The sequence below is a fragment of the Miniopterus schreibersii genome (genome assembly GCF_964146895.1).
Source record: "Miniopterus schreibersii genome assembly, chromosome: 3".
NCBI lineage: Eukaryota > Metazoa > Chordata > Mammalia > Chiroptera > Miniopteridae > Miniopterus > Miniopterus schreibersii.
In genome coordinates, this window is record NC_138103.1 from 5089173 (window position 1) to 5111808 (window position 22636).

The following is a 22636-nucleotide window of genomic DNA, read 5'->3' on the forward strand; positions in this document are numbered from 1 at the left end:
TAATAAAATAAAATAATCAGCCCACATTCCCCAAGACAATGTAAGGGGGGAGGAAGAACACATGGCAAATTAGACCAACTTGGGCTCCCAGCCTGGTCATGCCACTTGCTAGCTTGTGTGACCTCTTCCAAGTCACTTAGCCTCTGCACCATGGTCCCCTCATGTCTAAAATGCAGACCATAAGGAGAGATATTTAGAGATGAAGGCCATTAGGGCGTAACATAGTGCCTGACGTGCAATAGGGGATCAATTAATGGTAGCCAGCATTAGTAAAAAACAAGAGAGCCCCTGGATGTAACAGACAGAAAGAACACATGCTGCATAAATGTTGCATGTCGGTACGTGGTAATGTGCTAACACTATGGCAGTGATAACAGTTGCCATCGATTAAGAGTTTTCTATGTACTGAGCGTGGTGCTAACCTCTTTACTGGCATTTTATTTAATCATTACAACAGCATTATGAACTACATATTTTTTCGTATTCCTCAATTTATAAATAAGGGCATAGAAGTTCAGAGAGAGTAAAGAAACCTTGCCCAAGGTCACTCAATTAGGATCTGGAGCTGGGATTCAAACCAGGTCTCTATGGCTCCCATGACCCACGCTTCACTAGTCTCTACCCTTCCTGATGAAAAATCTGTGCACCTTCCCTGTGGCCTGGAGCTGGTGAGGGCCAGTGACCTGACCCAGCTCAGCCCCTCACCTCACCGTGACTGCAGCATTTACCTCACCCCTATGGGCTTAGGAGACCAGGCGGGTCTGTCTCTGTGCTTGCCAGGTGTGGGATGATCTACATGGAGTCCCATCAGCTTGGCTGGAAGCCCCTGAAGGACTCCTACATGGACACCCTGCCTTCCAGTCTCACTGAGGAGCACAAGGAATTGGTGAGACCCCCAGGTCGCTTTCCTTTCCCTCCCTCCCCGGCTCCCTACTCTCCATCTCAAAGGCCTTTTAAGAGAGTCTTCACCTCAATATTTGAGGAGGCAAGAAGGGGCAGAGGTTTTTCCCTACCTGTTCCCACTTTTCTTGTTTCCTGGCTGCCATTTCTCCCGCTTTCTTCCCCATGAGCTGGGGAATGGGGCAGTGAGGTCACTCTCTCCTTTCCATCACCCCTCACTGCCCCCCGCCCCCAGCGGAGCATACTGGTGCTTGAGATACATCTATATGATGGCAGGGGTGTCACCCCTTCCCCATTGCTCCACCAGCAGACGAGTCTCTAGGAATTGCTCTAGAGCTGGATGGAGTTAGGAAGACCTGTGTTCCCTTCTGCACCTGCCACTCCCCATCCCAGGAACCTAGACTCCATACCTCCCACCCCTAGGGAGCTGGGATCAGTTAGAAATGCTTTTTTTTACAAAAAATATGTTTTTATTGATTTCAGAGAGAGGAAGGGAGAGGGAGAGAGAGAGAGAAACATCAATGATGAGAGAGAATCATTGATCAGCTGCCTCCTGCACACCCCCGACTGGGGATAGAGCCTGCAACTTGGGCAAGTGCCCTGACCGGGAATCCAACTCCTGGTTCACAGGTTGATGATGCGCAACCACTGAGCCACGCTGGCCAGGCTAGAAATGCTTTTATTGCAGCAGGGCTTGCATTCCCGTCTTCCCTTCCTGAGGGGGCGTGAAGGCTCAGCTGAGGTGGGTGCTGAGCGCATTCTCAGTCCAGGGATCAGGAAGGGGGAGCCCGGACTGGTGCAGCCTCTCATCTTTCCCTGCGTTGACAGATTTCCCTGCAGAAGTTTCCCACTGATGAAGCCAAGAGGGTTTTATTCCCACGGTGGGTCTGCTCTAGGGAACTCTGTAGGACGGTCCCATTTCCGTCACGTTTACATACATGTGCAATATGTATATATAAGCACGTGCACTTACACAGACGCGTGTCCGTGTGCACATTCAGAGACCGTTCTACACACAGGCGCAGGACCCTTCGGGGGCTGTGCAGGGGCCTTAGCACTGAGTCAGCTCCTTAGCGCCTGTGACACTCACCTGGCCTGCTTTCCTCTCCAGCCTCGTCACCCACCCTCCTTCTCAGCCTCGGTTCATTACCCCCCAGCCTCGTGTCTCGTTTCTATTCCTAGAAAACGCCAGGTTTCACCACGGAGGCAGGGGCCTTGTCTGTCTAGTCCATCTTTTATCCTCGGGGCCCACTGCACTGCAGTTACTCAGTAAATATTTGTTGACCGAGTGAATGTACCCCCATCTGTGTGTGTGTGCTCATATATTCATATGTTCGTATAATGCACCTATACATTCAGGCCTACCCCCATACAGGCATGTGCACCTGTGAATGTTTTTATTTAATGATGACGTACTTCCAAAAAAAGATTCAAGATAATGTACGGTGGCGCTCACAAGTAATTATAAGAAAAATGGAAAAAAACCTAAAATAGGAGGAAGTCAAGTAATTTTTTTAAAGAGTAAATGGGGTGGGGAGCAGAGACAAGAGACTAGAATTATTAAACCCACAAGTAGGCTCGTGCATCCAGACAGGGAGCCACTGACAGCGAGCCTTGAACTTAGCCCTGCACGTCCTGAGGCCACTTTACACAGGAGTCCTGCCTTTCAAATGCCAGTCATTTGCAAATTGATTGTTTAGAATTCCTCGCATTTTATAGAAACAAAGTCAGATATTATGTTTGGGTCCTAAAACTACTTCATGTGTCCTGCGGTTGAGCCACTGTAGCCTCACGCTGAGTATCCAGCTCTGGGCAGTAGAATGGGAGGAGTGGGGATGGCCTGTAGACTGCACAGTTCATTAAGCGGGAAGCTGGGGGCAGGGGCCTTGGTACCTGTTGTTTTTCCCGAATAAAGATGCCCTCAAAGTAATCAGCAACCTTACCAGCATCTCCAGCCTCCCCAAGGTATTCCAAGCTCTTGGTCTTCATTTTTTAAAAATTTATCTTTATTATTGAAAGAATTACAGCTGTCTCCTTTTTCCCCCATTGACCCCTTCCACCCCGCCCCCACCCCCCACCCCAGGCCTTCACCACACCATTGTCTGTTTCCATGGGTTATGCATTTATACATATAAATTCTTTTTGATAACATCTTTAAATGTCACTTTCTACTTTCAGGTCAATGACATGTTTATGTGGCTTGTCCAGCCCTGCCTGGAATTTATTCGCCTTCAGTGTAAATTTGTGGTCCAAACATCTCCCACCCACCTGGCCTTCTCAATGATGAGACTGTATTCCTCGCTGCTAGGTAAGTGCTTCCAGATGGGGGTGGGGGGTGCCCTGTTTTTCCCCCATGAGTTACAGCGAGATCGGCAGTTTGACCTAGAACAAGCAATCCTTTGGACTGTAGATAGCAGAGCTTGGTGGAAAGAGTCCATGTATTTTGGTTTTAGCCTTCATCTTGGATTGGTTTTCTGGAATTCGTGTGCACATTACCCTACCTTTTCTCAGTCTTAGGTTCCTCATCTGCACAATGGGAGTTAAAATTCCTGTCCCTTTTTACCTAACAAGGATATCATGGAAGGAAATGTATCTCAGAAAAAAGATTCTGAAAAAATTAGATAGGAAGTTAAGAAAATATACAATTACAGAAATCTGAAGTACACGGGTAGACTTTAAAAGAACTGATCACATTAGTCTACAAACTGGGGAACTTCTCCGGACATGGGAAGTGTGTAAGTCACGGAACCATTGGTTTAGATGTGCCTGAGAAGTCCCCTGTAACTGTTTCACATAAATCAAATTTCATTGAATTCTACTGGAAATGACAAAAACATATGTCCACTTGGAAAACTTTTATTAGATGCCATTTCTTTCTCAAAATCACCTGTAGCTCAAATTTACGATGCATCTTCTTTCTTCTGCTACATTAACATATTTTCTCAGCCCATTTCTTCCAAAGGCATTATAGGTGTAGAGCAAAAATGTAACATGGTGAACAATCGAATATAGACTTTCTTTGGCTAAATATTAATTTGGTTTTCTAAAATTAAAATTTCACAATTTTTCAGAAGCGCACAGATTGCATACAATGCCATATATTTGCATTAATATTTATAAATTTTGGGTATTTTCCCTAGCTGTTTCTTGTTCTTGTGTAGAATCTCCTCCGGGAAAGAAGGCGCCATCATGAGAAATGGACTCACTGTCCCTGCCACTGAGGGACCTAATCTCTTGCCTTCCAAAATCTATAGCTATGAATCCTCCAGAAGTACTCAGATACATGCAACTACTACAAACTGGGAGCTGGGTTTGAGCACACACCAATCTGATTTCAGAACTCTAACTTTTTACTCTGTGGATGTGAAAATGTAAGAACATGATCACTGTGGTTCGACAAGGTCTTGGAATAAAGAGCAGTAAATACATTTTTTAGCCTTTTATTTTGAAATAATTTTATACTTAGAGAAAATTGCTAAATGAGTATTGAGTCACATATCCCTTCATCTAGCTTTTTTAAATGTTAACATCTTATATAACCAAGGTACAACTATCAAAATAAGGAAATTAACCTTGATACTATCTGTTCACTATGCTATACACTTTATTTGAATTTGACCAGTTTTTCCACAAGTGTCCTTTTTCTGTTCCAGAATCCAATTCAAGATGCCACATTATATTTAACTCTTGACCTCCTTGGTCTCCTCCAACCTATGACAGTTCCTCTGTCTTTCCTTGTCTTTCATAACCTTGTCACGTGATAAATACTGTCCAGTTACTTTATAGAATGTCTCTCAATTTGTTTGCCCCGTGTTTTCTCATCATTAGGTGAGGTCATGCCTTTTTAGTTCCAATACCCCTGAAGCGACAATGTGTCTTCCTCGCACCGTCAGGGGCACACGATGTTGATATACCTTGTTGTTGGTGAAGGCTCTGGTCACAGTTAACTTTGATCAGAGCCACGTTTCTCCACTGTAAAGTTACTATTTTTTTTCTTTGTATTTAATAAGTGTCTTGGGGAAGATCATTTGAAACTATGCAAATATCCTCTTTCTTCTCAAACTTCACCCGCTGATTTTAACATCACTGGTTGGTCTTGCCTACATATCTAGAGTCATCAAATTCATAGAGACAGAAAGTTGAATGGTGGTTGCCAGAAGGAGGGAAGGAGGGAAATGGGGAGTTAGTGTTTAATGGGGACGTAGTTCCGGTTTTGCAAGATGAAAAGGTTCTGGAAATAGATGGTGGGCTTGGTCGCATAACAGTGTGAATGTGCCTGCTACCACTGCCCTGCACACTCAGAAATGGTTAGTGGTAAATTTTATGTTATGAGTCTCTTACCACAATAAAAAAAAATTTGAAAGAACTGGGAGAAAATGTATGTCGCTCAACAAAGGGTCTGGCACGGGATGGACAGACACTCAGCCAATATCAACCCTCCACCAGGCCCCTTGCAGACAGAGCACCAGTTCGCGTTGTTTGTATCTGCCACGCTCCGCAGCTTTTCCTCAGGTTCCCTTTTCTTGCTTGCAGATGAAATCAGGGAAATAAAAGAAGATGAAGGTGAATCTGAAGGCCTGACGAGCCAGCAGATCTTCCTCTGGCTGCAAGGCCTGTTCCTCTTTGCCCTGGTGTGGACCGTGGCCGGCGCCATCAACACGGACAGCAGGAAGAAGTTCGACGTGTTTTTCCGCAACCTGATCATGGGCATGGACGACAATAACCCGAGGCCCAAAAGCGTCAAACTCACCAAAAACAACATCTTTCCAGAAAAAGGTAACTTTGTACCTTTAAAAACATTTTTTTGTCTTATTATAATTGTTTGAATCCTACGTTCCAAACCCCACAAAAACGTGTGGCCCAGGTAAGGCCTTTCAGAAGCCGGGGAAGGCCTGTGGCTTGCCGGGCGGGTCCACGTCCTCGGGCCGGCCCATGTGTGCAGAGATGGGGCTCTTACAGGGTATTTTAAATACTTCTTTAATTTAGAAAAAGTTGATGTAACATTTTTTTTCTTTGTAAAATTACCTGTAATGCCTTCAGTCAAATAGGCCCCAGGAAACAGAATGAGAGCTGTAGCCACTTTTGTTTGTCTTAACCCCTTCTAGTCCTGTTCTGTGCGTTTACATGGGTCGTATTGTGATTATGACATTAATATTCCTTTTAATTTTGTCATTGAAATCTAAGATGACATTACCACTTTGCTATATACATCATCTTCAAAATGATCACGTTAGTGCTCTATTAATATTGTCTTGTATGCATGACATCATCTACTGAGAGATGGAAAGATATTTTTTTCAGTAGCTTTTACTATTTTTTTCTTACCCACCCACCTAATACATTACATAAAATTTAGGAAATAGAGAGAAAGGAATAGAAGAAAACAGATGGATGGTAATCCCTCTATCTGGAAATAATACTCTTATTTTTTTCTTCACGTTTTTCCTATATTTCTATAACAAAAAGATGATCATACTATAAATATTTCCAAATAGTTTTACTTCTTATGGTTATAAAAGAGTATATGCAGGGCCGTGAGGGAGCTTCCTGAGGGGGTGGTAATGTATGTATTAGGAGAGATTTGGGTTACACAGCTATGTGCATTTGTCAAAACTCAGCGAATGTACGCTCTTTCCCCAGGAGCCCTCTTCACTGCTACGTGGTCATCTGTCAGAGGCCATGCATGGAGGGCCTGGACCAATCCATTAGTTAGATAGTAAAATGTTCATTTTTCCCCCCTTTTTTGGGAGGAAGGGGAATTTTCTTTTTCTTTCTATCTTTTACCATGGTAAAAATAAATATTATAAAAATTTACCATGTTAACCATTTTTAAATGTACAGTCCCGTGGTATTAAATACATTGACATTGTGCGACCATCGCCACCTTCCATCCCCAGAACATTTTTCATCTTTCCAGACTGAAACTCCATACTCCTTAAACAATAACTCCCCATTTCCCTCCTTTCCCAGCCCCTGGCAACAACCACTTAACTTTCTGTCTCTGTAAGTCTGACTACTCTAGGAACCTCAAGTATATAGAATCACATAGTATTCGTCTTTTTTTGACTAATTTGTTTCACTTAGCATAATGTCTTCCAAGTTTATCGGTGCTGTAGCATGTGTCAGAATTTCCTTCCTTTTTATGGCTAAATAATATTCCATTGTTTATTGTATAGACAACATTTTGTTTATCCATTTATCCATTGATGGATGCTTGGGTTGCTTTTATCTTTTGGCTATCATGGTGAACGTGTGTGTGAAAATATCTGTTTGCATCTCATGCTTTCAGTTCTTTGGGGTATATGCCCAAAAGTTGAGTTTCTGGATCATATGGTAATTCATGTTTACTTTTTTTGAGGAACTGACATAATGTTTTTCATGCTGGTTGCACCATTTTACATCCCGACCAGCAATGCACAAGCATTCCAGTAGCTCCACATCCTCAGGTTCTGTTCTGTTTTGTTTTGTTTACAGTAGCCGTCCCGATAGGTGTGAAGTTCCTTCTTAATTTTTTAAGAAAAATATGAATAGATCGTATAATAAAAAAGATATAACTCCTGGAAACTACCGGTCATATTATTTTCTCTATCGCTTTGCCTTGGTCTGTTATGTTTGGAATCATGCAATATGTAGGCTTTTCAGATTGGCCTCTTTTACTTAGTAAGTTTCTGTCATGTCTTTTTGTGCCTTGTGAGCTCCTTCCTTTTTATCACTGAATAGCGTTCCATTGTATAGATATTTATTGATTCACCTACTGAAGGACATTCTTGCTTACTCCATTTTTTGAAAAGTAGGAATAAAGCAGCTGTAAACATTTGCGTAAAGGTTTTTGTGTAAATGTAAGTTTTCAGTTCATTTGGTAAATACCTTGGGACACAAGTAGTGGATCATATGGTGAGCCTGTGTTTAGCTTTGTAAGAAAGTGCCAAACTGTCTTCCAAAGAGGCTGAACCATTTTGTGTTCCCACCAGCAATGAATGAGAGTTCTTGTTTCTCTACATCTTCATCAGCATTTGGTGTTGTCAGTGTTTTGGATTGTAGCCATTCTAATAGGTGTGAATTAATAGCTCATTGTTGTTTTAATTTGCATTTCCCTGATGACATATGATGTTGAGCACCTTTTTATATGCTTATTTGCCATCTGTATAACTTCTTGGGTGAGATTCTTTTCAGGTATTTTATCCACTTTTTAAATGGGTTGTTTGTTTTCATATTTTGTTGAGTTTTAAGAGTTCTTGGCCAGCCAGCGTGGCTCAAAGGTTGAGCATCAACCTATGATCCAGGAGATCATAGTTCAATTGCCATCAGAATACATGCCCAGTTTGCGGGCTCGATCCCCAGGGCGGGGCGTGCAGGAGGCAGCCGATCAGTGATTCCCTCATCATTGATGTTTCTATCTCTCTCTCTCCCTCTCCCTCTCTCTGAAATCAATAAAAAAAAAATTAAAAAAAATAGTTCTTTATATATATTGGATATGAGTTCTTTATCAGGTATATATTCCACAGTCATTTTCTCCAAGACTGTGGCTTGTCTTTTCACTCTTTTAACAGTGTCTTTTGCAGAGCAGAAGTTTTTAACTTTAATGAAGTGTAACTTATCATATTTTCCTTTCACGGACTGTGATTTTTGTGTTGCACATAAAAAGTCACCCTAAAATCTGATGTCACCTAGATTTTTTCCTGCACTGTCTTCTAGAAGTTGTAGTTTTGTGTTTACATTTAGATTTGTCCTCCAGTTTGAATTTATTTTTGTGAAATGTATAAAATTTATGTCTAGATTTTTTCCCATAGATGTCTATTCGTTCTAGAGCCAGTTGTTGAAAAGACCATTCTTCCCGTTTGATTTGCCTTTGCTCCTTTTGCAAATATCACTTCGCTATCTTTGTGTGGGCTTATTTCTGGTCCCTCTTGTACTCTGTTCCATTGAGCTATTTGCCTCGTCTTTCTCCAAACAATATTTAATTCCCGCAGTTTCATACTCAGTCTTGAAGTTGGTAGTGTCAGTCCTCCAACTTTGTTTTCCTTCAATATCGCATTGGCTATTCTGGTTCTTTTGCCATTCCATATAAACTTTAGAAACACTTTGTTGATATCCACAAAATAACTTCCTGGAATTTGTATTGGGATTGTGTTGAATCTATAGATCAAGTTGAAAAGAACAGACATCTTTAACAATTTTAAGTCTTCCCAACAATAAACACGGATTGTATCTCCATTTATCTAGGTCTTCTTTGATTTCCTTCATTCAGATTTTGTAGTTTTTCTCATGTCCCTCTTGTACATTTTTTATTAGATTTTTACCTAAGTATTTCGTTATTTTGGTGTAAATGTAAATGGTGTTGTGTTTTTTATTTCAAATTTCAGTTTTCGTTTCTGGCATATAGGAAAGCAATTGACTTTTGTATATTAACATTATATCCTATAAATTGCCATAATCACTATAAATTCCAGGAGTTTTTTTGTTGATTTGTTTTTGGATTTCTTGAGTAGGTAATAATGTCATGGTTTTATTTATTTCTTCTCAGTTTTTTATTTCATTTTCTTGTCTTATTACTTTAGCTAGGACTTCCTGTATGATGTTGAATAATAGTGTTAAGATGGAGCATCCTTACCTTGCTCCCAATCTTAGGGGAAAGCATCTAGTCCCTGATCCTAAGTATGACGTTAGCTATAGGCGTTTTGTTGACATTCTTTATCAAGTCAAGGAAATTCCCCTCTACTCCTTGTTTGCTGTGAGTTTTTATCATGAATGGGTGCTGGATTTTGTCAAATGCTTTTTCTGAATCTATTGATATGATTATGTGATTTTTCTTCTCTAGCCTATTGATATGGTGGATTACATTAATTTTTTTTAAAATTGATTTGAGAGAAAGAGAGAGAGACATTGATCTGTTGTTCTACTTATTTATTCATTCATTGGTTGCTTCTTGTAAGTGCCCTGACAGGGGATCAAGCCCATAACCTTCATTTATCAGGACAATGCTCTAACCAACTGAGCTACCTGACCAGGGTCACATTCATTGATTTTCAAATACTGAACCAACCTTACATACTTGGAATAAATCCCAAGTATTATACATCACTTGGCTGTGGTGTATAATTCTTTTTTTATATTGTTGGCTTTGGTTTGCCAATATTTTGTTGAGGATTTTTGCATCTGTGTTGATGAGAGATAATTGGTCTTTAGTTTTCCCTTCTCATAATGTTTTTGTCTGTTTTGGTATTAGGGAAATGCTGGCCTCATAGAAGAGTTAGGAAGTATTCTCTTCGCTTCTATCTTCTGAAAGAGATTGTAGAGAATTGGTATTTCTTCCTTAAGTGTTTGGTAGAAATCATCAGTGAACCATCTGTGCCTCGTGCTTTCTCTTTTGACATGTTATTAATTGTTGTTTCAATTTCTTTAAGAGATATAGACTTATTCAAATAACCAATTCTTATTATATGAGTTTTGATAGATAGTGTCTTTCAAGGAATGGTCTGTTTCATTTAGGTTATCAAATTTGTGGTCATAGAGTTGTTCATGATATTCCTTTATTATCCTTTTAATGTCTATGGAATCAGTAGTGATGACTCCTCTTTCATTTCATTTTTTTTTTTTAAATATATCTTTATTGATTTCAGAGAGAGGAAAGGAGAGGGAGAGAGACAGAAACATCGATGATGAGAGAGTCATTGATCGAGCCCACAACCCGGGCATGTGCCCTGACCGGGAATCGAACCCCAATTGCCTGGATCCTAGGTCGACGCTCAACCACTGAACCACGCCAGGCCGGGCTCATTTCAATTTTATTAATATTGTCCAAGAAATAGCTTTTGCTTTTTAATTTTTCTCTATAATTTTTTTGTTTTTATTTTCATTAATTTCCACTCTAATTTTTATTATTTTTCCTCTGCTTGCTTTGGACTTAATTTGCTCTTCTTTTTCTAGTTTAATTGCATGGTAGTCTGAGAGTACACATTTCTGTTTGACTCTTAAATTTTAAAAATAGGTTTAATCTTTATTGTGGAAAGTATTACAGATATCCCCCTTTATTCTCCTCTATTGGCTCCATCCACCCTGCTCCCACCTTCTCCCCAAGTCATCCCTACACTGTCGTTTGTCCATGGGCCATGCATATATGCATATAAGTTCTTTATTAATCTCATCCCACCCTCCCCTCTTCCCTCTAAAATATGCCAGTCTACTGCATGTTTCAGTGTCTCTGGATCTGTTTTGTTCATCAGTTTATTTTATTTATTAGATTCCACATATAAGTGAGATCATGTGATGTTTGTCTTTCTCTGACTGGCTTATTTCCCTTAGCATAACACTCTCCATGTCCCTCCATGCTGTCAGAAAGAGTAAGAGATCCTTCTTTTTTACAGCTACATAGTATTCCATGGTGTAGATATACCACAGGTTTTTAATCCGTTCATCTACTGATGGGCATTAGGGCTGTTTCCAGATTTTAGCTGTTGTAAATAATGCTGCTGTGAACATAGGGGTGCATATAGTCTTTCTGATTAGTGTTTTGTGCTTCTTAGATTACATTTCTAGAAGTGGGATCACTGGGGCCAATGGCAGATCCTTATTTAATTTTTTGAGGAAACTCCACACTGTTTTCCATAGTGGCTGCACCAGTCTGCATTCCCACCAGCAGTGTACCAGGGTTCCCCTTTCTCCACATCCTTGCCATTTGTTGATTTGTTGATGGTGGCCATTCTGGCAGGTGTGAGGTGACACCTCATTGTTTTAATTTGCATCTCCCTGATGATCAGTGACCTTGAGCATTTTCTCATATGTCTCTTAGCCATCTGTATGTCCACGTTAAAGAAGTGTCTATTCCCATCCTTTGCACATTTTTAATTGGATTTTTTGTCTTCCTCTGGTTGAGTTATATGAGTTCCTTATATATTTTGGATATTAACCATTTATCAGATGTGTTATTGGCAAATATGTTCTCCCATACAGTGGGCTCCCTTTGCATTTTGTTGATGATTTCTTTTGCTGTGCAGAAGCTTTTTATTTTGATGTGGTCCCACTTGTTTATTTTCTCCTTTGTTTCCCTTGCCCAAGGAGATGACCCAGAATATGGTCTAGCTTAGTGAATGATCTGTGTAAGCTTGAGAAGAATGTATTCTGCTGTTGCTGGATAAAGTCATATAAAATGTCGGTTAGATCCAGTCGAATGGTCATGCTACTGTTCAGTTTCACTATGTTCCATTCATTTTCTGCCTGCTCTCTGTCCATTGCTGATCAGGGGCCTTGAAGTCTTCAACTATAACATTGGATTTTTCTATTTCTCCTTGCAGTTCTATCAGTTTGCCTCATGTCTTTTGGTGTTCTGTTCACATTTGAAGTGTGAAAATAGCATCTAATTTAAATATATTCTTTTTAATTAGAGGTGAGGTTGAATTTTACATATGTATACATACATATAGCAGCTGTTTGTTTTTCATATGCTCTGATTTACCTGTTTGTGTTCTTTTTTAAAAAATGTTCTATGGTAAGGTTGTTTCTAACAGACTGTGGCTGTAGGTCTCCTTTTATTTAATTTCCCTGGAACATGATGAGTCTTCTCCGTCAGCAAGGGAAAGTTTTACCCTCTGGCTTCCATAGCTATCATCTCCTCTTTCCATGTTCTTGTGTTTTTGCCCTTTTTAGATAGACTTTTCATTGATAGGAGTCACCCACACCTTCAGTTATGCTCTCACTATCTTAAACTATTTTAACTCTGCTGTTGTATGTTGTTTCCTTGCTGTCCTTTCTCGGGGTAATGATTAAAAGCACAGGCTGTGGAGCGAATCATCAGGGCTTGAATCCTGGCTCCAGTACTCAGCAGTTGGGTGAACTTGAGCATGTTCTTTAATCCCACTTAGTTTTCTCAGTTATAAAATAGGAACAATAATAATAGTATGCATTTATGGTATTCTTATAAGAATTAAATGAGTTCATATATGTAAAAACACTTAGAATAAAGCATGGTATATAGGCAATATCCAATAAATATTAGCTGTTTTTATTGCTGTTATCATCACATCATCTTTATCAACTTTAATAAAAGGCATCTTTATTATCATGCCTTTTTATTCAAGCCTGTTTTCTCCTTATGGCTTTCTGTTCCTATTTCATTTTTTAAGGGTTTTTGCACCCTATTTCAGAAACCATACAGGTTCCTGAAATTTGGTTTTGGGTCCTGCATTAAAAGGTTCAGAGGAATACTCTTCAAGTATAATCTTTATATTATATTCCTTTACTTTATTTTTTCATGGGTTCTGTATGTTGTTTCCTGCTTTCCCCACCCTTCGAGATCAATCTGTTCATGCTCTGCGTCAGCAGAGATAGTGCATGAAGGGCCATTGGGCCCCTTCTTGGCTCACTTAGTGATGACATCTTTCCTTCCTTTCTGCATCTGGAGGGAGGGTTAGTGATGTGGGCATCTCCCACTCAGTTCCTAGGTGACATTCCCCTCTAGCATGTCCTGTCTACTCTAATGGCCTTGTCTCCTCCCTCCACATCCTATTTAACTGATGCAGTGTAAAGTCATCATAATGCCTCGCATGTAGTGCAAACTGGCTTCTTCATGTATATTCTCTTGCAGCAACTACTCTACTTAAAAGCAGTGTTGGTTTTAGACTCATAGAGAACAGACTGACAGCTGTCAGAGGGGAGGGGGCTGGAGGGCTGGGTAAAATAGGTGAAGGGATTAAGAAGAAAAAACACCTCAGGGCGCAGACAACAGTGTGGTGATTACCGGAGGGGAGAGGGGTTGGGGCAGGTGGAAGAGAGCAAACGGGGGGTAAACAGTGACAGAGGGAGACTAGACTTTGGCTAGTGATCAAACAATACAGTATGCAGGTGATGTATTGTAGAACTGTACACTTGAGACCTACATAATTTTACTGACCAATGTAGCCCCAATAAATTCAATTTTTAGAAAAGCAGGCTTGATTTTAAAAACGCCATTCATAAGACTAAAATGACACCTTACAAGGGATTAATGTGAGCATGTCCATAGAAAGTCTCCATGGTAATCATACGTCTCTCTTCCTGCAAGTTTTCAAAATTCTCACTGCTTTTGGATGTGATCAGGTTAAATGATACCTTAAAACACCTTAAAAATAAACCCAAGTGCTGAGAGCTCTGCTCGAGAGTAAGGAGCAATGGGATGGCCAAGATCCAGTGACACATATGACCAGCTGAGGCCATCTGTGGGAGGCAGCCTTTTCTGCTTGCTTCAGGTGGGCACATTCTGCAGAAAGGAAGTTCCTCCCGCAGAGGCGCATGTGCGTCTCTTCACTTTGGAGGACATGCCCCACTGATCTAAGGCGCCACACCTGTCTCTTTCATCTTACTCCCTGTGGCCTGGGACACTGCTGGCCCTCTCAGCTATAGAAAGATGGCCTGGCCAGGGAAAGAGGAAAATGAGCCTCCTCACCCGCAGTGCCTGGCAGGGCACAGGAACAGCCGCCTGATTTTCTGCGTGGGAGATAACCTGCGTCTCTGCACCTGGAGGGGCCCTTAGGAATACACCGGGCGGACTCGGACGCCTTTGCTCAGGCAGTCTCTCGAGCTAAGATTTCTCAATGCTTCTCATCTACTATCTAGTTAGAAGAAGTGCTGCCCACGCTCTTTTGGCCTTTGTTTTCAGTGACATCATTTTACTTCTTTCTCTTGTGCCTTTGTGAGTACTTTAATAAGAAATTGCAAAGCTCCTAGACGGAACCCATTTGAATCAAAAGATAGGTTTTAAGTGCTAAGTATGCTTTCCTTTCTTACTGAATTTATTGGGTTGACATTGGTCAATAAATTATACAGGTTTCAGGTGTGCAATTCTATAACACATCATCTGTATATTGTATTGTATGTTCACCACCCAAGTCAAGTCTCCTTCCATCGCCATTTGTCCCCTCTATTCCCTCTTCCACGTCCCCCTACTGTCTTTTTTTATATAACACTTTTATTGAGGCACAATCTACATACCATAAAATTTACCCATTGAAGTGTGCAAATTAGTGGGTTTTAGTAAGCTTCCTAGTTGTGCAACTCTCACCATAATCCAAATCTAGAACATGATCATTAGACTAAATTTAGAGCATTCATCACCCCAGTGAGGTCCTTCATGCCTATTTTCAATTAATCCTTTCCCCATCCACAGCCCCAGCCAGCTGCTCAACAGCTCTCTATGGTTTTGCCTTTTCTGGACGCTTCATACACGTGGACTTATACGATATGTGGAGTGGACTCTTCTGTCTGTCTTTGAGTATGCTTTCTTTTAACCATCTTTAAGAACTTTACATGCCCTTCTAGCCTTTCCACAAGGGCTCAGGGTTAAAATTCTCATGGTGAGAGCTTCAGCCAGGCCCTCACTGACCTCAGGGACATTGGGACATTGCAGGGCTCCTCGTGATCTAGGGGCCATGGCATGAATGGACCTCTCAGATAAATGCTGGGCGAACTACAAGGGCGCATGCATTCAGGGAAGCAAGCAGGCCTCCGGGGAGTCTCCCAGTGTTGGGTTCACATCATCTGACATGAATCCTTGTCTGTCAACCCAGGGATTTATTTGTGCAGAAACTGCTAAATTTCCCTCTATTTACCCATTTATTGTGTGCCCTTTGAAAACTCACTCACTTCTCTGTTGAGAAGTTTTCCTCACTCTCCCAAGTGAAGGAGAGGAGAATGGAGCTGGTACGGGAATGTCAGAGGTAATAGGAATCCCTTGTCTTCCTGTATTTCTACGCTTCTTTCCCTTCCCGCCCTTGCTCATGGACAAGAGTTAGAGTAACAGTCACAGCACAGAGTGCGTAGGAATCTAACGACAACAAAGACAAAATGTTATCAAGTGCTTTCTGTGTGCCCAGAGCTCATGCACCCTCCACATTGATTTTCTAGGCTTGACATAAAACCAGGCCCATTCTACAGATGTGCAAATGGTAACCTTTGGCCAAGGTTATGCAGCTGGTAAATTCACTTTTATTCAGTTGAATCTCAAGCCACAAAGCTAATAACTTCAGTAAGGGAGAAGGGATAAATGCTTTTCTGAATCATGCTTTTAGTGTCTTTTTTTTTTTTTTAATTGTAAAAACAATTCAGTTCTGCTAAATAAAAATGACCAAAAAGTGTCTGTTTGTTCATACCTCCCTGATACAGCTATTTTGGGTTTCAAAAAAATCTTTCTGCCTTGCCATCTGCTTCCATCTCTTCACATAGTTGCCATAGTGGTACATATTCCTTTTTTTTTTTTTGTAAATGAGGTGTTTTTTTAATTGATTTCAGAGAGAGGAAAGGAGAGGGAGGGAGAGAAACATCCATAATGAGAGTCCTTGATCAGGTGTCTCCTGCATGCCCCTGACTGGGGATGGAGCCTGCAACCCGGGCATGTGCCCTGACTGGGAATTGAATGGTGACCTCCAGGTTCTTAGGTCGATGCTCAACCCCTGAGCCACACTAGCAGGGCCATAATTACATTTTTTATTCTTTTTCTTCTATTTTTATCTGTAATTTTTTTCTTTTCTTTTTTCTTTTTTTAATATATATTTATTGATCTCAGAGAGAGGAAAGGAGAGGGAGAGAGAGAGAGAGAGAGAGAAACATCAATGATGAGAGATTCATTGATCGAGCCCGCAACCCGGGCATGTGCCCTGACCGGGAATCTAACCCCGATCGCCTGGATCCTAGGTCGATGCTCAACCGCTGAGCCATGCCCGACCAGGCTGTCATTTTTTTCTTAGAGCATTTTCCTATGTTTTTACTTAGCTTTTGTAACTATCATTCTAATTGACTGCAAAATATTCCATTCATCTTATACGACATCATTTTGACTGCACTCCTGATGTGAGACGTAAATTATTTCTAAATTTTTGCTATCGTAGATGGTGCTGCATACTCATGCATAGAGATTATTTTCATGGTAAATTATTTCCTTATGATAAATTCCCAGAAGTAGGATTTCTGACTTAGACTAGAAGCCATTTCTGTTGCTCTATAAGCACAGTGCCAGATGGCTTCCTAAAAGTGCTGTGCCAGACTGACTTCTCGGTCACGCTGCAGAGGTAGGATAACAAGAGTTCCCTCTTTTAATACGTAATGAAATGAGCAATAACAACAATTTTAAGCCTAAAAATTGCCCAGCAACAACTAAAGAAAACATTACAACCTGATTCTATACACATTGAAAAGTGGTGGACTGGGAGAGAAACAGAAGATCTGGCATGCTGCATCTCTGACCTGAACCCAGCACCCTGTTGTCCTCCAAAGAGTGGCGCTGAGAGGAAAGGGCTGCGCTGACACGGTCGCGAGAGCTCTTACTGGTGATCACCAGCCTGGGGAAAGAGGACTGCCGGGGTGACTGGGCAGCCGTGCAAAATGTCTAAGAGAAACCCCCAAGCATGAGACCTCCGCATAACTATGCAGAACCTTAGGAGAAATGGGGGAAACTACCAGGGTTTGTACCCTCCAGAGCTCCGTGCTGGGTTAGGGACAGGCGCTGAGTCCCACAGGAGTGTGGGGCATGTCGCTAGCTGGGGTGGGAGTGGCATGGACTGATAGTTCAAGAAAGCTGGCCATATTTTAGGAAGATAATACAGATCCCAGGTTGCCCTTCTTTTCACCTAATCCCTATAACCTCGGGCTACAGAAGAAAAAGCCATGCACCAATTCTTTAGTTGTGGTCAAGAAAGTACTGGAGATAAACTGGCCCCAGACAATGTTGGGAAAGATGTCAAGAACTTAGCCGATCCCATCAGAGCAACGGTATGGCAATAATGCAGACAAGAGAGGTGGGGTGGGGGGTGAGTAAGAACCTAAATGAAAGCATGACCTAAGAAACAGAAAATATGTCTGCTGCGAAAATTTTGTGATAAAATGAATTTAATTTTTTTAAAACATTCACAGATGAGCAGTGTGGTACTTGCAAAGGGGTAGATATATAGAGATCAATGGGATAGACTTGAGAGTCCAGAAATAAGCCTCTCATGTTTATGGTAACTCGACTTTCAACAAGGGGACCAGGATAATTAAACAGGAAAAGAGCAACCTTTTCAACAAATGGTGCTGGAACAACTGGATATTTACATGTAAAATAATGAATTTGGACCTCTACTTCACACCATAGTCAAAAATGAACTCAAAATGGGCTACAAACTTAAATTCACAAGTTAAAACTATAAAATTCTTAGAAGAAAACATAGGTGCAAACCTTCATGACCTTGGATGAGGCACCAAAAGCACAAGCAACGAAAGGAAAAAGAGGTAAAGGGGTCTTTATCCAAATTAAAATTTTTTGTGCTCCAAAGCTCAAAATCAAAACAGTGAAAAGACAACCCACAGACATCAGTGAAATTTCTTTTACAAATCATGTATCCTGTAAGGGACTATGTATTTATAATACATAAACAAGTACTACACCTCAATAATGAAAAGACAAATAACCCCATTAAAATATGGACAAAGTAACCGAATAGACATTTCTTCAAAGAAGGTAGAAGAGCAGCCGGCAAGCACAGGACAAGAGGCTCAGCACGATGGCCACCGGGGAACGCGGGTCTGACACAGTCCGATGCCAGCTCAGGGGCGGGATGGAGCGGGAAGGAGCCCTGGCGCCGGGCTGCGGGTGGGGTGGCCCGCGGCTCTGCACAGCTTACTTCACCGGTTCCTCAGCCGCTAACAGAGCCAGCATGCTGTCACCGGAGAATCAATTTTCTCCGTCACTGGTGGGAGCGGGCCTCTCGGGGCGCCATTGAAACAGGCATTTTCAGAAGCTCCCACGGGAGAGTGAGATGCGGTAAAAGGCTTTATTGCTGGAGTTACATTCCCGGGGTCCAAAGTCCCATGTCCCTTAAGCCAGTCCTGAAAGAGGGGCCGCCGTGGGTTGAGCAAAGCCAGAAGCAGGGCAGTGTCCAGAGTTCCCGTCTTATGCTGCAGCTGGACCCAGTTCAGCCTCAGGCAGATCCAGTCTATTAACCCACTGTGTGGAGGCCACACGGCCCTGGGCCACTGGGCAAATGCAGGGGAGCGAGCCCCTGCAACAGGAGCCCCAAGAGAGCGAGAGGGCCAGGAGCCAAGAGAGAGGGCTCCTTGGTCCAGGAACCTAAATATTCAGGTTTCCTGCCCTTGCAATGGCCACGTCTCTTCTGGCCACTGACTTGGTCTCAGGTGTGACAGGTAAGCATCTTCCCACATCGCCCACACCTTACTGGGCATGTGTCTATTGTCCAGTCCCTTCTCGCAGTGACCGGTGGGGAACAGACTTGGAGAATGGTAACTGCAGCTTCCTGGCAAAGCTGTGTAAGCGGCAGGCCTATATTATTTAGCCTTCCCTTTACTCCTTTCCTGTTAAATAATACCCAGATAATTACGACAGTATCGATATGACCTGGCAGTCCCACTCCTAGGTATACGTCTATATGTCCATACAAAAACTTGCACAAACGTTCAGAGAAGTATTATTAGTAAGGACCAAAAAGTGGACACAATCCAATGTTCATCAACTGATGAATAAATAAGTAAAATATAATACATCCATACAATGGAATATTATTCAACAATAAAAGAAATGAAGTGCCGGCCGGGCGTGGCTCAGCGATTGAGCGTCGACTAGGATCCAGGCGATCGGGGTTTGATTCCCGGTCAGGGCACATGCCCGGGTTGCGGGCTTGATCCCCAGTCGGGGGCGTGCAGGAGGCAGCCCATCAATGACTCTCTCATCATTGATGTTTCTATCTCTCTCTCTCCCTCTCCCTTCCTCTGTCTGAAGTCAATAAAGATATAAAATAAAATAAAAAGGTGTTGTTCCAGATTATGCAGTTACCAGCAATGTGTGCGTTTCACCACACTGTGCAGGTCCTGGGAGCTACCCTTTGCAGGTGCCTCCAGCTGAAGTAGTTAACCACCTCAGATATCACGTGTGAACCCTGGCGTGCTAATGCCCTGTTCTGTTTCTCTTGGTCCAGGAAGCGTCTATGACTTTTATTTCCTCAAGCATGGTAGCGGACATTGGTGCACATGGACGGAGTATATCACCAAAGAAGAGGAAAATATCCCAGCTAAGGCCAAGGTAAAGAGAGGGATTGGCCATGGAACTTTGGTTTCCAAAATGACCTAAATCCTCCAAGGTAAAAGAGTTAGCCTCAGTTCTGTGTTAGCATTTTAAAGAGCTTTCTTTAGAAAAAGGTTCAGACATGAGCTGGGGTCCGCCTTCTAAAGCATGGACTTTAAAATCAGGGAGACCCAGATTTCTTACTCAGCCTGCACTGTCTGCCTCAGTTTATTCAACCTCAAAATAACAGAAAGAAAAAAAAAAACTTCAACAACAGTTGCAAAGTTTGGAGACAATATACATGAACATGTGGCATATACTCTGTGCAGGTCAGTGGTGGTTGCTTTTCTGATTATTACCATTATCAATAATGCTAGGTGGTCATCACTGCACCTCTCAGGTATCTCAGACAGAAAGGATACTTGCCTTTTTTTAAATCCCCAGAGAAAGATTTCCTTGTCAGCATTCTCAGCAAAACAGGTTCTCCTAATTTCCTTGTGGAATGTTTTTCTAGAGATGCACTTTTATGACTCTGTGTAGTATCTGGTGGATATAATTTATCTTTCTGGGTGATGGCAGATCGTTCAGGCCCTGGGTGGTGGTAGACAGTGGATGGGCAAGTGGGAATATTGTCAAGTCAGACAGCAGGCAGGACCATAGCTGCGTGTGCTGAGTTCAGGGCCCACCCTGGGGTGCTGAGTGTTGTGAAGACCCCCCCAGCACTGAGATCCTAAACGTCAGTTCTCCTGAAAGAGCTCAGTCACCTGAACTCCAGGGGGTTCAAATCTTTCTGAATTCATACAGATAGAAGAGTCTCATGCAGAAAATATTTTCAGTTCTGTTGCAAAATTTTCTCCCTTGTCCTTGACAATAAAAAAGCTATGAAACCCAACGTGCTATAAATTCCCAGTCTTGGTAGCAAAATAGGCATCTTGCACCTGGTTCTGCATTCAGCATCACTTACTGGATATGTCTTTGGACAAGTTAGTAGCAATCCTCCAGTTTCAGTTTTTTTCATCTGAAAATTTGAGCTAATTACACACCTGCCTCTGAGGGTTACTAGGAAGACTGCGGGGCGGATAATACAGGCAAAATATCCTTAGCTCAGCACCTACTAATTCTCTATCTCTCCACGGCAATTCCCTTGCCCTGTCTCACCTTCTTCCTTTGATCAAGTTACTTATAAAGAAGCCGAGCCTTTGTGTCCCAGCATGCACAGGCCCCCGTGTTGCACAGACCAAGCTGGCACCATTTTCATAAACCACAGTGTGACGGTGCTCCCTGGAGGTGTGCAGCGCAGTGGCCCCATGTTCACGAGCCCCTTCCAGCCTAGACATATAAGGAGACTTCAACATGAGACATACCTTCCACCCCTCCCTCTGCCCCCATGGAGGGACCAAACGGGGCCAAGTGGCTGATGACAGGGTTTGGGTTCAGAGAGGCAGCTAAGGTAAGGTGTTCTACCCAAAGTAGGAGGGATTCCAGGAGCCCAAGATGAAGCCCTTAGAGTCCAATTAGGGTCTAAATGCCAGGAAGAGTGTCACAATCCCCATATTGGAAAGGGGTTAAGAGGGGGTGGGCCCGAGAACCAAGAATCTGGATGTTGGGAAAAGAGGTCAGGAGCAAGCGCAGGGAGAAGGGGTTGAGGGTCACACCTCACCCTTCTCAGCCAAGCAGTAGAGGTGGCAGGGAGGCAGACAGGCTGGTTCAAAGCAGCGCTCTCAGAGAGCAGCAGCTACAGACCCATTCTTATTGTAATTAGTGTTTATAATAAAGCAGTTTAGTGGTTAACGATATAGACTTTGGAATCAGACAAGCTGGGATTCAAGCTCTGGGCCTCAGCTTCCTTATCTGTGAACCAGGGACAATAACACCCGTCTTTACATGCATGAGCTCAATGAACTAGGTGCCGTTATTACCCCATTTGACAGATCAATAAACCGAGGCCCCTGGAGCTATTAAATACTCACTCGAGGTAAAAAGGAGAAGGGATGGAGCTGAATGGATAGTAAGGGTGGAACTGAGTCTTCTGAATGCCAAGACCCAGTGCCAAGGCTCTTCCGTGTCTTTGGGGTACAGGTCTCAGAACTCATCATCCCCACAATGGAGACAGCCCGGCAGTCCTTCTTCTTGAAAACCTACTTGGACCATGAGGTACCCATGCTGTTCGTGGGACCCACAGGCACCGGCAAATCAGCCATCACCAACAACTTCCTCCTCCGCCTTCCCAAAAATACCTACCTGCCCAACTGCATCAATTTTTCAGCCAGGACCTCAGCCAATCAGACCCAGGATATCATCATGTCCAAGCTGGATCGACGGCGGAAGGGCCTCTTTGGGCCTCCCATAGGGAAGAAGGCAGTGGTGTTTGTGGGTAAGGCATTGGTCTGGATCAGACGCAACCAGGTGCTTCCACTCCGAGCTGCACCTCCCTTTGCAGGGCCCTCTACAGTTCCCTTTCTCTCTCAGAGAGAAAATGCTTCTGGTTAATATAACTTAGTATTCCTTCCTTCCTCTTTCCTCTCTTCGTCCCTGTTTCTTCTTCCGTCCCTGTATTGCGTCTTTAATTTTGCCTCTTCTTCCATCTCCTTAATCCATTACCAAGTATTTGTTGACCAAGTTCTGCATGCCACCTTTTCAGTAAGCGAGACACGGTCCGGCCTCCGGGCCTGCGCCAGGCTCCCGGTTTCTCCGGGGGTCAAGCTGAGCCCTTGGGCC

The 22636-nt window shown here is 42.6% G+C and overlaps 1 protein-coding gene across 2 annotated transcripts in view; it reads left to right on the top strand.

Moving 5' to 3' along the window:
- Positions 1-22636, top strand: part of DNAH3 (dynein axonemal heavy chain 3) — a 146856-nt gene that overhangs the window by 80708 nt on the left and 43512 nt on the right. For both annotated transcript variants that reach the window (XM_081132049.1, XM_081132050.1), the window contains exons 38-42: positions 781-886; positions 3079-3208; positions 5434-5676; positions 19833-19936; positions 21998-22292. In XM_081132049.1, coding sequence (XP_080988175.1) covers positions 781-886; positions 3079-3208; positions 5434-5676; positions 19833-19936; positions 21998-22292 — 878 coding nt within the window. The remainder of the gene's footprint in view (positions 1-780; positions 887-3078; positions 3209-5433; positions 5677-19832; positions 19937-21997; positions 22293-22636) is intronic.